This window comes from Acanthisitta chloris, unplaced genomic scaffold (genome assembly GCF_000695815.1).
Source record: "Acanthisitta chloris isolate BGI_N310 unplaced genomic scaffold, ASM69581v1 scaffold5731, whole genome shotgun sequence".
Classification (NCBI taxonomy): domain Eukaryota; kingdom Metazoa; phylum Chordata; class Aves; order Passeriformes; family Acanthisittidae; genus Acanthisitta; species Acanthisitta chloris.
In genome coordinates, this window is record NW_008654365.1 from 39,653 (window position 1) to 55,124 (window position 15,472).

Sequence of the window (15,472 nt, forward strand, 5' to 3'; positions counted from 1 at the left end):
ATAAAGGAGATAAACCAGTGCCACATGAAGAAAGTGGACTGCTGAATAGCTAACAGTGTGGCATAACCAAAATAGTCCTGCACCCTAGTAGTTAAACTTGTGACTTGTGCTTATTTTTCTAGCTTAAAACATAGTAATGACTATTTTTGAACAAAAAACCTTAATGCACGGAAACGAAACACACTTTGGCATAACAAAGACTGCAGTGACAGTTTTTGCATCTGTACTAATCACATAGTTGTCTAAGTAAACAGAAAGTCTGAGTTACACCTCTAAGGTAAGACACACAAGCATGAGCATTACAGTTGAGGATCAGACTAGCAACTGAAGCCAGTTCAGCAGAAATCAGTCAGTATATGTAAGTCCCCTGTGCTCATGCTGTGGTAGCTGAGGATGCAGTAGGTATAAAGTAAAAACCATTGTGTATCTGTATGCTAGGGTTTAAAAATGAAGGAAACTGAAAATTGTGAGCACACTGAACTGTACTTAGAAATCTAACAGCATATAGCATATAACAGCATATAGCAAACTCATTTAAGATGTTTCCTGTGTTTCCTCCACTAGGCAGCCTGGCAGTGAAATACATGACTGAAAAACTAGAGCTAGCCTTTTATACAATGCTTTTTTTTGTGGTGGTATCTTATATTTGCCATCTTTATACAAGACAGCTCCTTATGACTGTTCTGTCTTGTTGTTTTTTTTTTTTTTTTTTCAATGGCATAGACTATGTTTTGAAGAAAAAAATGCATGGGAAAAAGTGCGTTTTCGTGGAGCTGTCCTAGTCTACAGAATGCTAACATTGTGTTGTGTCTTAACATTTCATATTTCTGGTTTGAATTGTTGTTCTGTGTCCCTGAGTAGCAGAGCAGCTGTTGAAGTTTTTAATGCTCTGACAACTGGAGCAGAATTAGCATTTTACTACTGCTTGCTGTTGTGATACAGGATTTCTAGGTTTTATAAAACAAGTAGATTCTTTGGAACAAGGTGACACATTGCTACTAAATTTCCTGATATTGGTAGTAATGGAAAAATCTGAGACCAAATGTTCCAAATAGTGTTTGATTTTGATCTGTTAATCCCTTGTTGTATTTGTCACTGATAAAAGAATTTGCCGTAATGAGTAAATCACTTAGTTTAAGTTCAAATATGAAATATTAATTTGCTCTTTTGGTGCAGAGAAACATTTGTAGTTTTCATATCTTTCTCTAACCAGGAAGTGTTTGAAAAGGAACAGTCAATATGTGCAGCGGAAGAGCAACCGACAGAAGATGGGGTAAGCAAAGAATGAATGTTCCTCTTGCTAATTAAAGAGAACTTTCTTTCAGATCTTGAGTTGCTAATTGTGCACTTCTCAAGCATTTTTTTTTTTTTCAGAAATGCCTACTGAAGTGTCTCTTGAGCTGTGCTTTCTAATTTTGGTTCTCAGCTTAAAATGCTTAAAGTACAGTGAATGCCTGAAATTTTATAAACAGAATAAATATTTTAAATACTGCTTTCCTACAGCAAGGAGATGTCAACAAAGTTAAGAGCAAAGGATGGCAGCAAAAGAATAAAGGAACCAAGAAAGCTTCAAAATCAAAGAAAAAGAAGCCATTGAAAAAGAAACCTGTGCCACCTTCATTGCAACCAGCGAAACAGCAGAAGCAAAAACAAGCTAATGGGGTACCTCATCCAATGATAGTTTAGCATTTTATGCAGTTTGTCACTGATGGGGGTTTTGTATTATCTCTTACATGTTAGTTTATGCGTCTGTAAAGTGTGTCTTCTACAATAGCTTTTTTTTTTAGTTTGCATTTTAAAATTTCCATTAAAATAATCAGGGAACCACCACAGTAATATTTGCAGTGGCCTGCTGAAAGTCATGCTCAGCTGTTTTAGTCATCTGGCTTCATAGTCCCTTCTTACTAGTTCTGGTTATGCTGCTTTCTGGGAGGTGAATTGTTCTGTAACTTCTACTTTTCCCTTAAAGGAAAAAACTGAAATGAGACATACTTCTCATAAATCAAGTTGCTTTAGTACCTTTATGCTCGCACTGCATTGTGTTTTCTCCACCTCATGGGTGATGTTGTAGGTACTCTTAAGTTCTCTGACTTTTTTGAAATGCAGTTCCAGAGTCATAGAATGGCTTGGGTTGGAAGGAACCTTAAAGGTCATCTAGTTCCAACCCCCCTGACAACGTCAGGATTGCCACCCACTAGACCAGTTTGCCCAGGGCCCATCCAGCCTGGCCTTGAATACTTCCAGGAATGGGGCATCAAATCTGGGAATCAGATACTGTTTCTTCTATTCCTGTTGCAGGTGCCATGTGGAGAAGGAAAATTGCTTCCTTGCTTCTCTTAGCACATGAGGTGAAAAGGATTTATGTGCACTGTAGACGTACTGTGACACAAGAATAGATCAAAATAGAAAGTAGGGACTGTGACCTTAGGACAGGTGCTGTGGGTGCTGCATGCTGCAGTAATGCAGACAAACTAAGGTACAGGTGTTGGTTTTGTCTTTTCTTTCCCGTTAGGAAGTTGTTGTGAAGGAAGAGGAGGAGGACGTCTCTGACAAAGGAAGTGACTCTGAAGAAGACGAAACAAACAGGGACTCTCAAAGTGAAAAAGAAGATGGAAGTGACAGAGACTCTGACAGAGAACAAGATGAGAAGCAAAACAAAGATGATGAAGCTGTAAGCCTTACTTTTTCTTGAAGGGTAATGTTGCCTCTGGGGTTGGGAGAAAATGCACTTTAATCCTCTAGCATCCCCTCAGGCTAGGCAACACTAGGATGAAGGAGTAATACCAGTTCTCCAGAGGTTTTCAGACCTCATTCTGGTATAAGAGCTTTGTCATTGCAAGTTTATTTCAGAGAGAGTAGTGAAAGGTCTTTGCAGCATAGTCAGAAAACTTAAAAATGACTTGAGAAAAATGGCTGAATTTCAGGAGAAGATTGCAGTGCTTCTTTCAGCTTAATTTGGAGACTAGCTACTGCAGATTTTGTGGCATGAAGTCTCTCCTTTGAACCATGTTCTTTTCAGGCAGTGACTGCTGTATGTTGCGTAGACTTTGCTTTTAATTGTACTGTGTAACTCCATCTCTACATGCTTTTCCCTTTATAGTATGTAGTGCAGCACAAGAACTTGTCACTTGTACCATTTTCATGGAGTAAAATTTCTGTCTTTATAATGCCAAAGATGTCTAGTGCACAGCAACTCTCTAACCTTGTCTTTGACAGGAGTGGCAAGAATTACAGCAAAGTATACAGAGAAAGGAGCGAGCCCTTCTTGAAACGAAGTCAAAGATAACACATCCTGTTTACAGTCTTTTTTTTCCTGAGGTCAGTAGTAAAAAACATTTCAGTTGTGAAACATGAGAATTAATACAAAATAATTGTTCTTTTTGTATTTTTCCTGTAAATACTAAGTTTTTAAAATAGTCTAATAATTTTAAAATGTTATATTAATCCTATTAAATTCCTTCAGATACTTTTGTTAAAGCTTTTGCTTTCTTTTTCTTTCTATCCAGTTCCCAGAGACTTGCAAACTTGTGTAAAATTTAAAGTTCCTTTTGACAGCAGTAATGCTAGAACGGTGGGTTTGGTTTTTTTCTGCTGATCTGCTACATACAGTTAGATTATGTCTGGAAGGTTTTGTTCTGATAGGGATCTAATTTATAGTGCCTTTTTTGCTATGGAATGTGAAAGCACAGTGGTGGCCCACAATAGAGAGCAACTAATACTCTACCCTTAACTCTATACCTAACTGCAAGTGCCTGTGACTGCAGGAGGTCCTGACCCCTCCTGTGTTAACAGCAATGACAGGAGAGTTTGGGAGTCATTTGGATCAGCAGATTGTTTTTTGGCTTAGTGCTTGACTTCAAGTCTCAACCCAACAGTGTGGTGGCAGCACAGTGTGCAGCTGTGGAAGATGGAGTGGGTTGGCAAAGCTGTCTCTGTCTACCACAGTGTAGTCTGGAAGTGGCAGAAGCCAACTGTGGAACAGATCTCCTACAGAGCTCCTGTAAAGCTCAAAAGTACAAATTCAGGCATGGATGGTTATCAGAGAAAGGGATGTATTGGAGAGTGTTGACTCAGTGTAGTAGATGGACTGAGGTCTCTACAGCAGCCTTTGGTGTTGAAAGCATGTTGTGGTATGGTAGTTGTTACTTACACAAACAGCTGACCACTCCGTAGTTGTCTGAAAACACCTTACAGCAATGGAACCTTGAAATAGATGGGATTTTTCAAAGCCTGGGGTTTGTATTCTGAGTCAGTAAGTTAGGTCTTTGAGGGTGACCAGACTGGAACCAGGAGGAAGGCCACATTTTCTTTCCAGGCCAGTGGTTCAGAGGTTTCCTTTGCTTCTCTGCAGTCTAACTAGGGGACTAATGTGGCATCTCTTCTCTCTTGTTGTGGAGGTGGGATGCAAGGTTTGTGCTTCCTCTTGTGGTTTAAAGAAGACAACTGAGATGGAGAAGAACAGGAAGACATGAGAAGAAAGGAAGATACTGTGTATATTTGCTCCCTCTTAACCCCCAGGGCTCTTTATGTCTATACCTCATATAGCTTGTTGTCCACATGCCTGTGATCATACTGTTCCTGCTGGTTTTACCTCATATCATCATGAGAAAGCAAATGGTGGGAAGCAAGACCTGTTGCTAAGAACCCAGAGAGGCTATACAAATAAAGCAAATTGTTTTCCTGAAGGCCTGAGCTGAGAGCTGTGTGGCCTCCTCTCATCTAGTTTTGTAATGTCTGATCTTCATGCTGCATTTCCCTGACACTGTTAGGTCTGCTCCCATCTCTCAGTACAGCTTCCAGCAGTACACCAGCATAACAGAAAAAGGTGTACTGCCATTCTGCTCTTCTGGCTGCCTTAGATCATGTCAAATAAGCTGCAGAGTCTTAATACCTCTTGCTGCGAAGGCAGCTGGTTTTGGTCATCAGTTGAAGCTTGGACAGTGAGTAGGTGTTATGCCCAGTGCCTCAGGGGTGCTGACTATTTTATTTCTTTTACTGCACTGATGGTTCCTTTGGAGACTTTGTTTCTACTTACTCTGTACAAAGCTGCATAAGCTTCAGCTATGTGTCACTAAGCTAAAGGTGGGTTTTATGGTAAAACAGGTTCATCTTGCTTTAAAAAAAACCCTAGGGCTGAACTGAATGCTTGAACTTGAAAGATACACACATATTCTCCCATGGTACTGCAGCTGTAAATTTTCCAACCTTTCTTCACTGATCTCATGAAAGTTGAATTCAGCTGTACTTGGTGCTATAGCAGCAGTTGGAGCATGTTCAGATAGAGTCGATCAGCAATGTCTGAAGAACAAAATCCATCCTGGGGTTTTTTTCATCTGTTATTTAGAGTATTATGTGTGTTGTGGTCATGGCCTGTTAAGGATAAAATGCTGTATTCCAGAATTTACAGATGTTTGAATGTAGCTCAGCCTAATATACTTGTTCTCAGGAGGTAGCCTTAATGCTGTTTCGTCCAAGTTTTGGGGCAGTTGATTGCTCTGCCAGAGATGTGTCTTTAATCTGTGCAGGTTCCTAAATAATTATCTTCTGCTCCTGCATCCGTGGATCCAGAAACTGCACAGATTGTAGTTTTGACATTTTTAGGTAGAAACTGGCCTTGGTGTTCCAATTTCATGAACATACTGGTTCCCTGGCATGCCAAACCTTGCACCCATCTGTTAAAGGGCATTTTGCCCACTTGCCTGTTAGTTTGCCAGATTCTCACAGGCATAAACTTTAAATTCCACCCAATAAGAAAGAGGAAAATGACACTCCTGCACAGTTGTCCTTTCTGTAAAAAAGCAGTGGCACTTTGGGGTCAGGAGCTTTACTTCCAAAGAGTTTAAGCTATAGATTCCTTTGAGCATTAATCAATGAATATCATCTGTGCTGGTATTTCTGTCCCCTGTGGCTGTTGTTTTACCAGTTTTGTGAAAATCCACTTGGCAGTTTTGATCTTTGTTCTTAAAAAAAAAAAAAAGTAAGAATTGCTTGCCATTGGAAGTGATGGAAACATACACAATGTATAGTAAGTCAACACAGTGTTTTGGTAACATCAAAAGTCATGTATTGTTACAACTGCAGATCTTTTTCCTATGGTCAGAGTCCTTATAGGTCCGAGATGGTGAATAGCCATTTCTGTAGGGGATGTAGCTTCAGTAGCTCTTGTTCATCTATACTATTTATACTGTTCATCTTTCTATTCCTAGAGGCCTCTTGGCTAGGAAATAATCACTTCAACTGCATAAGAGTCTTCTTTGCTGCAGCTGTCAAGAAGATTGACAATATATTTACTGTTGAAACTTACAGATAAAATAACTTCTGCCTTGTAATCACATGGGATGGTTTTTCATAAAGAAAATCACTTGGAAGAGTTGTAAAACGGATTTATAATTCTACACATTCTGGTCTTAAATAGTATATGAGTAGTTTTCTGCCCTGTTCTCAGTGCCTGTTCCAAAAACACAGAGGAATGCTGTTGCTTTACTGTGATGCAGTTCCTTCACTTTTATACACTGTAAAATGGGCATGTAACATATTGAGTCAATTTTACACTCCTCTGCTCCAGGACTCAGCAGTGCTAATCAGGGTGTTTTGGTGGTTGGTGTGAGTGTCTTGCTGTTTTAAATAGTTGAATAGTTGAGGTTGTGATGGTTATTGCTAACATAACAATTAGTCACTTCAAAAGAGAAAGTGAGTTAATTTAGCTTTTGAAATTTTTCAAAGTGCATTATTTAAATTTTGGATCACCAAACATTGGCTTCTGAAGTGGTAAAAAAAATAATCTACAACTGCTGAACTTCGACTTTCAGTAGCAACAAAAATTCTTCAAATTGTACCTATTAACAGCATTTGCTTCCCACCTGTGGAATTTAGGTGCTCAGTGGTGGTGTTTGGCCACTGTATCCTTTCATTCAGTCCTTCTAGTGCCGTTAGATTAAAAATGAAACAAAACAGCCAGTTTTTATGTGACACCAAAGCAACTACCTGAATGTTTTTGGTGTAAATATGTAAAAATTAGCCTCCTGGTTTGGAGCTTTGACTTGTAACTGCTATAAGATGCACTCTGTAGGGCTCCAGTCTGCTGAAACGTGGTCAGCTACAAAACCATCAGGAGTGGATAAAAATTGTTGTGAACACAGTTCAGCATTTGGGTTGCCTAAAAGGAGTGGGTGTTTTCCCCTTTTATCCCTGAAGGGTAAGATTATGCTGTTATGACTGTTACCTATCTACTGAAATACTACTTCACAACTAAGAAGAAGTCTCCTCCCTCACCTCCCTCTATTTTCACTTGTTTTAAAGAAAGGACTTAAGGAGGTGAAGGACCAGAAACTTGTTTAGCAGTACTAAAATAACTTCTCTGCAAGAAAAAGTTTCAGCTTCCATTAAAACAGAGTGGATTTTTGCCTAAAATGACTGCCAGAGGGTTAACCAAAAAGGAGTACTGTTTAAATGAAGAACAGTTGATGCTGAAGAACTGACTTTTCCATTTGAGAGTGGTTGTGTCTGTGCTGCTGAACTGCCCCACAGTCTCAAAAATCTGACTCCAATTGACAGAAAAACTATTATTTCTGTACAATGTTGCTGCCTTTTATGAAGGACTGCACTAATTTATTTTCATTTCATTTAGGAACTCTTCATTAGTGCCTGCAGTGATAAAACCTTTGAGACCTGTAGCTGTTTGAAAGCTGTGTGTGACAGGCAGCAATTGTTGGGCATCCTTTACAAATATCAGTCAGTATTGACTGGTACTGAGTCACTTCTTGAAGTGAAACCTAAGTATGTTCAGGTATCATTTTTGGAGAGGGGGAGCAGTGGCTCAAAGCACACTGGCCTGGAAAAGACTGTTTACTGGGAAGAATACTTTGTCTGTCCTTATGTGTGCCTTGCTTTACATGCTGAGCTTTTTATCCAGCCTGGATTTCTTCTGAAGGACCTAAGGTAGTGTTATATTTCATGGATTTGCTTGTTCATCCTCAGTGGACACAATTCTTCAGAACAGTTCCATGTCTCACATGGTAGCTGAAGTGGAATATATGGAATGATGCCTTTGGAGAGCAGCAGTTCCTTGAGATAACCTGTTTGCTCTCAGTGTTTAGTGTATACTACATATTTTATTCATGCACGCCCAAGGGTTTAGAAAATCCACCAAACACAAACCTCTTTTCTGTCTGTGTCACCAAAATCAGGAATCAAACCCCTTAACACCAATGTAGTATTAAGAGGCAGCATTATTTATTCCTTCACCAGATGCATGGGGGATGTTCCTCCAAGCTGCATCCCAACTATCCAGACTTCTACTGTGTACACATTTCAGAAAAAAAAAGGAATTAGTGCTCATTGGTCACAAGTTACTTAACTCTTACTGACTAGTATTCTATCCTCTCTTGGTTAGTGATTCTCTTGCTTCTTATGCTAATTAGTCTACTTTTGAGCCAGTGGCTTCTTGGAGCTCTTCCATAGGGGTTTTGGATTGTCTCTGGTGGTTCCTTGGGGTTGTTGAAAAGATGTCCATTAGCATCCAGTCTATGAACTTTGAGTCTTCTTCCATGTTTGGTCTTGACTTAGCTTGTTATCTCCTTTGCAATTAAAAAGTTCCTTATCTTGGTCTTGGTTGACTTCATCTGGCTCCTCTGCACTGCTCCAGGATGAGCTGGTCACAGGTGTGAGAATTTATGTCCTTGGGTGCATTCTTGTCTGAGGCCTCTTACAACTTAGTCTTAGATAAGTTCCTTTCGCCAATTAACACTACTCTAATAATTTTGTAACATAATGAAGAACTTCGAAAGCAACAGAACTGCTTGAAAGTCATATATGACAAGAGGAGGATGTAGATGGTACAAAGCTGTAACCAGTGTAGTCTGAGGCATGTTTATTTTCCTTTCTGTGCATTCTAGGCCTGCAAAGCCATGGAATGAGTTAAATATGTGATTCCAAAGGGTTAACCTGGAGACAGGAAGCTGTGCTCTTAGATCCTCTCTATTATAAGGACCAGTGAATCCTAATTACCTGTTACAAAGTGTAGGGGCATCATTTCCTATGTCTTCAGTAATCCTGTTTTTTTCCTGTTGTGTTTTTTCCCTTCATGAAAGGAAAAACAAGAGTGGTGGTGGCTGTATATTGCAGATCGGAAGGAGCAGATGCTAATATGTATGCCATATCACGTTTGTACACTAAAAGATAAAGAAGAGGTAAAGTACTTGGAGAGTTTTCTTTTGGAGTATTACACAACTGTACTGAAGTGTCTGTGCTATGCAAATACATTTAGATTTTAAATTCTTTTATACACTTATCTCTTAAGATGGAAAACAAATTTTGCTCTCCTGATAAAACCAGAGAAGTGCCTTTTAACTATGAAAATTGATAATGGAGAAGGAAAAAATAATTTAAGATGACTTTCAAGTTTCTTTGCAGAATTTGTTTGGCTTTTTTCCCTGATAACAAAAGCTGATGAAAACCATATTCATACACAATGACATTCTGAAAGTTGCTCAGATTTGTTAGAAATATTAAGTGTTCTTTTTCTGTAAAACAGAGACTGTGACAAATTAATTAGGCTCAGCTCACATGAACCTTTCTGAGACTGTAGCCTTTGGCTGTGTTCTTGTTGCTTTTCTGAAAAATGAAAACTGAATGTATTTTTTCTTTCAAACCAGACATTATGGTTGGTTTCAAGTAACAGTTAAGATAATGCTGTCAGCAGACTGAATATTTGAACCTGTTTGGGTTTTTGAGATTTAGCATACAGCAGGGTGAAACTGTGCACTTAATGTAGAGTGACTTAGTCTAATTCAGCAAAAAATCCTCAATGATTATTCAGCTGTCACAGAACATGTTGTGCTTGGGCTTTCTGCCTCTTTTCTGTGGCTGTTTTATTGCATAGAGTTTTTCAAAGAAGTGTCACTTGTAAGGAGCTAAAACTTTTTGAGGAAAAGGCATTATTCTGTAGCAGTATTTATTGTTCACTGCAGTACTTGTTCTAATGTGTCTCTTGAAAACACTAGGAATATATGGCATGAATTCTCTTTTGTAGGTAGAGCTGAAGTTCCCAGCACCAGGCAAGCCTGGAAACTATCAGTACACAGTTTATTTAAGATCGGATTCATATATGGGATTGGACCAGATTAAACCATTGAAGGTGATGTTTGGCTGTGTTATATATTTGTATTGCATTGAAATCTACTTCATATGGTTATTAGAACCGCAAAAGTCCTGTTATCTTTAAGAATTCAACCTGTCCTAATTTTAAAACAAGTGGGAAGAAGGACTTATAAGTGGTTTTTGCCTGATGCCAGTAGTGGCAATTTTATGATGGATTAAATGGCCCTAAAGTTGGTGATGCTTTCCAGTGACTGTTTTAATTCCATGTTTCAGTTTCTGCAGTATAGCTGGTTCTGGCTTTTTGTGCAGTGAAGTCTGCTATGCCGTTTCCTTGCCCTTAGTCCTGGGTCATCCAGTTAATGAGGAATATCTGGCATGCCTTATTTCTGGAAGCAGTTCTTGGGTCTGATTTGGGTTTGGGTGGTGGACTGGGATTTGGTTGTTTGGTCTTTTAACTGTCAGTTTTGTGTGGTATGTCATTTGTTTTGGGCAGGTTGTGTTTGTTTTCCTGAATTGCTGGGTTTTGTCTGTAAACTTTTTTCTCCCCTCTTCTTTTTTCTTATCTGATTATAGCTGGAAGTTCATGAAGCAAAACCAGTGCCAGAAAACCACCCACAATGGGATACAGCAATAGAAGGTGATGAGGACCAGGAAGACAGTGAGGGCTTTGAAGACAGTTTTGAGGAGGAAGAGGAAGAGGAGGAAGATGATGATTAAACAGTACTATTGATTGACTACAATATCTGCACACACTGCAAACTCTTGGTCTGACTGTGGAACTTGTACAATAACCAAGAAACACAGTCCAGAAGCTTTGGGAAGGCTGAGTTTAATTTTTCTTTACCAATTAAGAGTGCATTATGTAACTTCTCAGTGGAGGTGAAACAAATCTGTTGCCATTGATACACCTTGGAATATGCTTATGGCTCATTATAGCCTTCAAGTGCAGGATGGTGCATTTGTTTCAATTGAAAATAAAAGCTTTTTTATTATAAATGTCCAAAAGTGTGGGCTATGTATTGTCTGATCAGTTTAGGGTCCAATTTAAATAAAAGGTACTATTAGCTAGGAGCAAACTTTAAATCAGTTTTTTTTCAGCATTAGGAATTTATTTTAGAAAATGTTTTGGTATATTTGACATTACAAATCTCTGTTGATTGAAACAACATCTGCTCAACTTTCAAACTTGATTGGTTCTGTGGTATTCATTAACTATTTTGCTGTGATACTGCTTACATCATTCATGGCTTTAAAAATCTGTTTTACTTCTCTCGATCATTACAAGTTGGCATTGTGCCCATTGCCACATTCCATATATTCCTGAGGGCTGCTTTTTTAGGACTGTTGCCTTTTTATGCCCAAGATTATAGTGGAAATCATAAACTTCCTTGAGTCTGCCATAGGACACTTATTAATGGCTTAAAACATTTTTAAGCCTCTTATTTCATCAGATCAGCAGCAGATCTGAGTCTTTTGATAAACAGAATGTCTGAAAGCAATTTTGGGACCACATGTTGTGTAGGTTAGTGGCTTTTGTGTATTGCCTTTATAAAAGGTACTGCTGAAAGCCAAAGTATCTTCTTAATTCTGAATCTACCTGACACTGTCAGAAACATCTGAAGGGTAAATACAACATGCAGAGAGTGCATGTTTTGTATCAGTTTTGAATTCCCATCAATAAACTGGACAATTTGATGGCTGTTTGCATTTGTAATAGTGTACATCTTTGTCTGAGTTTGGTTTTTTTAATCTCAGTCTCCTGCAGGGCTGTAAACAAGACAGTGATTCTGTCCCTACTCCTGTTTTAGGAAGAAATTAAATCTGATTAGAGAACAAGTTCAGGGAGGAGAGAGTCAGGGCTGTTAGTGTCTTGTGTGACTTGGCAAAAGTCGTGGATTCTTCCTTTCAATAAAACAAAAGAAAGTGAGGACTGAAAAGTTGCATTTCTGTACTTCAGAAATACCTATGAGTGTTCTGCAAGTAGGAACAGATGTATTTCTGTTCCCATGTATTGAACTATGAAAATGCAATGCTTAAAATGTGACAAATTGTCATGCAGGAAAATTTCCATCTTAGGAAAATTGCCCAAAGCCAGGATAGGTGCACACTACTTTGTGACCTTGTTTATTAGAAAGGGGTTTCACCTTAAATGCAAATTTACATTGTTATATTCTTTGTAATTGCAGTAGATGCAAATAAAATTTGAAGTTGTTCTAAATGAGATTATGGAATCTTTCAAAGTACTTGTGAAGTACACATCGTGCAGAAAAAACTCTCATAAAGCATAAGCAGTGTCAGGTGTTCAATCTCAAGAGTGAAGACTAGGTTTAAAGTAAAGGACTTGTATACTTGATGCCTTTTAACTCCAGTTTTTATTTGCAAAATACAGGAGAGAAATGACAACAAAACCCCTCTAGTTGCATTCTAAAGGCTTTCGAGCCAGATACTGCACTGATGGAAGAGGTAATAAAGAGTCTGGTGACTCTTCCTCAAGTAAGTAGGCAAAGTGAATGCTAAGATTACATTGTTCTGCCAGAAAACTCTGGAAGTCTGTGGTTGTTGAAAGTTGGGAAGTGATTGGAATTAGGAGGTACAGTTGAAAAGAACCTTCTGAGGGGCTTGAGCTGTGCTCTGACCACTGATCCCTAAATTTTGCTGTTAAAAGTCAGGGTATAAACTGGCAAGATGTGAGTGCATTGGAGTGATTCTTAAAGAAAATAATAATGTCCCTGGTCTGAACACTGAGCTGTTTTCTTCTTAAAGATTGAAGCTGACAGCTGGGATTACACTGAAAGTCTGCAAACCAAGGATAATTCCTTTGAGCCAACAAAGGCTAAATCTAATACTTCTTCAATTGTGAGTCTCCTGTATACTCAAGGTAACTTAATAGAAGATGTGAGGAGGAAAATTGTGGTGGTATTGGAAATGCTGAGCCTGTGAAGAAGCCATGCTGATACTTTCTCTCCTGAAAATACTGGTGATGTAGTTGTGCATCATTTTACTACACCTTCAAGGCAGATGCAAAAATGGGGCTGATACTTAGGTGCTTCACACAACTAAACCCACCCCACTGCAGGGGCCCAGCATTATGGAGTTATTGGTGTTGGTTTCTTGTGGAGTGTCCATTAATCTTTCAATATCTTTTAATAATAAACCATTTTTTATAACAATTTGAATTTTCATTCAAAGATTGACTAACTCCCTCTTGAACAGCAGTTACCAGGATGGGTAACACTTTATGGGAAGAAGCAGCATTTTGCTCTCACTTTTTGATAGGGGTTAGGAATGAATTTAGCCAGTTTCCTACCTAACTCTTCTGAAACTGTGGGCTAGTAACTGAAGAGTAAAAAAAGTTGGGAAGCAGCTAGTCCCCTTAAGTGTGAATAGATTACTTCTGCCCTTCTGCTGTTGTGCTTCTCTTTGTAGCCCCTTGTTCAAGGTCTGAAGAGGCAACAGCAGAGCCAAACTGTCCACCCAAGCAGAGATGCTGCAAATACCTTCAGGGCTTGTTGCACTTCCAAGGGGTAAAAACAGGACTTGGCTGGAATGGGCAGGAGGGTGATGCAGCACACCTGGCCCTGCTCCTCCAGGCCCAGCTTGCATGTGTGTGTGTTGTGCTGTGGCTGCAGTGAGTTAGAGGGAAGCACCATGTGTTAGGTTTAGGGCAGACAAATGCTGCTTGTTGAAACACAGGATGAATTTGACATCTGCACGTGTAGGTAAAGGGAAGAGGTCATAAAAATGATATTTTTCTTGTTTGTTTGTGTAATATGATTTAACTTTCTGTCCCACTTCTTCCCCCAATTGTTGGCAACGGTTGATTAGTATTAAAGGTAATGAAATACTGGGAAATGGGGAAAACCCTTGAGCTGTAGGGGAGGGGAAGGTGCTTTTCCCAAGGAGCGGGCGCAGTTCCCGGCTGCGCTCAGCAGGGGGAGGCAGGAGCATGGATTTCTCCAGGAAACTGGGATTCTTCCAGGGGATGCCTAGCTCATTTTGAGCTGTAGGTTTGGGTTGTGTTCCCCCTTTCTTCAATGAGAGAGGGCATAGATAGAGGTTTCTTTTACCTATCTTTTTTTTTCTTTTCAAGAAACTACTGTTGCATATTTCTATATCTGTTTATCTGTGGTGGTTTTCCCCTCAACTCCTTGCTGACTCTCCATTGAAAAACTACTGAAGGAAACTGAAAATATTTCCTTAATATTGGAATTATTATTATTTTTGTCATCATTAAATCATTTTAAATCCAAACCTGGCAAAGAAAGAAAGGCAGAGCTTCCTTTTTTAGCAGGAATTGTGGCGTTAACATGTCCATTTTGAGCTTTAAACATTGCTTGCCTAAGATGCTCTTCACAAAGGAATCCCCAATCCAGCTGTATTTTAAGCTCTGCAAAGGTATGTTAAGTGGTTCTACATGAGGATGCCCATGCCTTGAAGAGCTGATTTATGGGGTACCTGAGGTGCCTTGTGTGTATCCACAGTGTGCCATGATCACTTGGTTTTTCTGTGCAGAGAAACATGTCAAAACAGCCCTGGCAGTATCATGTTTAAAAATCTGTACATGGTGATGGTGTTCTCTTTTCTCAGGGTTTGTTGAAGGCTTGGCAGAGCACCCAAGTGCTGGATTAAAGGTTGAGTGTGTGCTTAAACTCATATCTATCCAGTAAGGTAAGTAGATGCTTGTTGGTCCTGCTGTGCTGGGAGCAAACAGAAGAGAGAACTTTGGTCATCTCAAGTTCAGTATTAACCTCTGGCCAGGGTACCAAATTTGACCACACTTCATCTGGGTGTTGTTCATGATTTGTTCTTAACCTCTTTCATGTGGATGTTTTAAGATGCAGTTTGAGCCCATATGGACATTACTTACTTAGGAGAAATAACTTTCTGCCAAAATTGTTTATCATTCAGTTAAATAACAGAGCTGTTACTGCCAATGAAACCTATTAATAATTCTAATTAGCACAATAGATCATAAAGCTAATGATAATATTTTTAAGCCAAATTGCATATACTCTACCTAGAATTTGATTTCTAAAGCATGCTGAATCAGGAAGCTCTGAATCATTTTCAGCCTTTCATTATGTGTAAACTTTCCACATATATGCTCTAATTATTAAACAGGGAAGACACCACAGTTACATTGCATGTGAGGAATTTAATGACACAAAGGAGACTGTGTGGGGCACCTTGTTTTTAATTCACCCACTTTAAAGTAAGGTTTGAGTGCTTCTTGTGCAAGCAACATAGCTAGATGATGCTTCATGGCATAAAGCTGGAGGCATTCTGGGGAGAGTGCCTAGAAAAGCTGGACATCTTGTAGGTACCTCCTGCAGGGTAGTCCCTGAGCTGGGAGAGTCCTGATGCCTCTGGGGCA

At 39.2% G+C, this 15,472-nt stretch overlaps 1 protein-coding gene across 1 annotated transcript in view; it reads left to right on the forward strand.

The window, feature by feature from the left end:
* Nucleotides 1–11,797, forward strand: part of SEC63 (SEC63 homolog (S. cerevisiae)) — a gene marked incomplete at its 5' end in the record, with an annotated part of 44,703 nt that extends 32,906 nt beyond the window's left edge. Inside the window, 7 exons of the mRNA XM_009083483.1 lie at nt 1,214–1,273; nt 1,504–1,662; nt 2,513–2,671; nt 3,217–3,318; nt 9,090–9,188; nt 10,031–10,135; nt 10,672–11,797. Of these exons, the coding sequence (XP_009081731.1) occupies nt 1,214–1,273; nt 1,504–1,662; nt 2,513–2,671; nt 3,217–3,318; nt 9,090–9,188; nt 10,031–10,135; nt 10,672–10,815 (828 nt within the window). The remainder of the gene's footprint in view (nt 1–1,213; nt 1,274–1,503; nt 1,663–2,512; nt 2,672–3,216; nt 3,319–9,089; nt 9,189–10,030; nt 10,136–10,671) is intronic.
* Between the last annotated feature and the right edge of the window lie 3,675 nt (nt 11,798–15,472).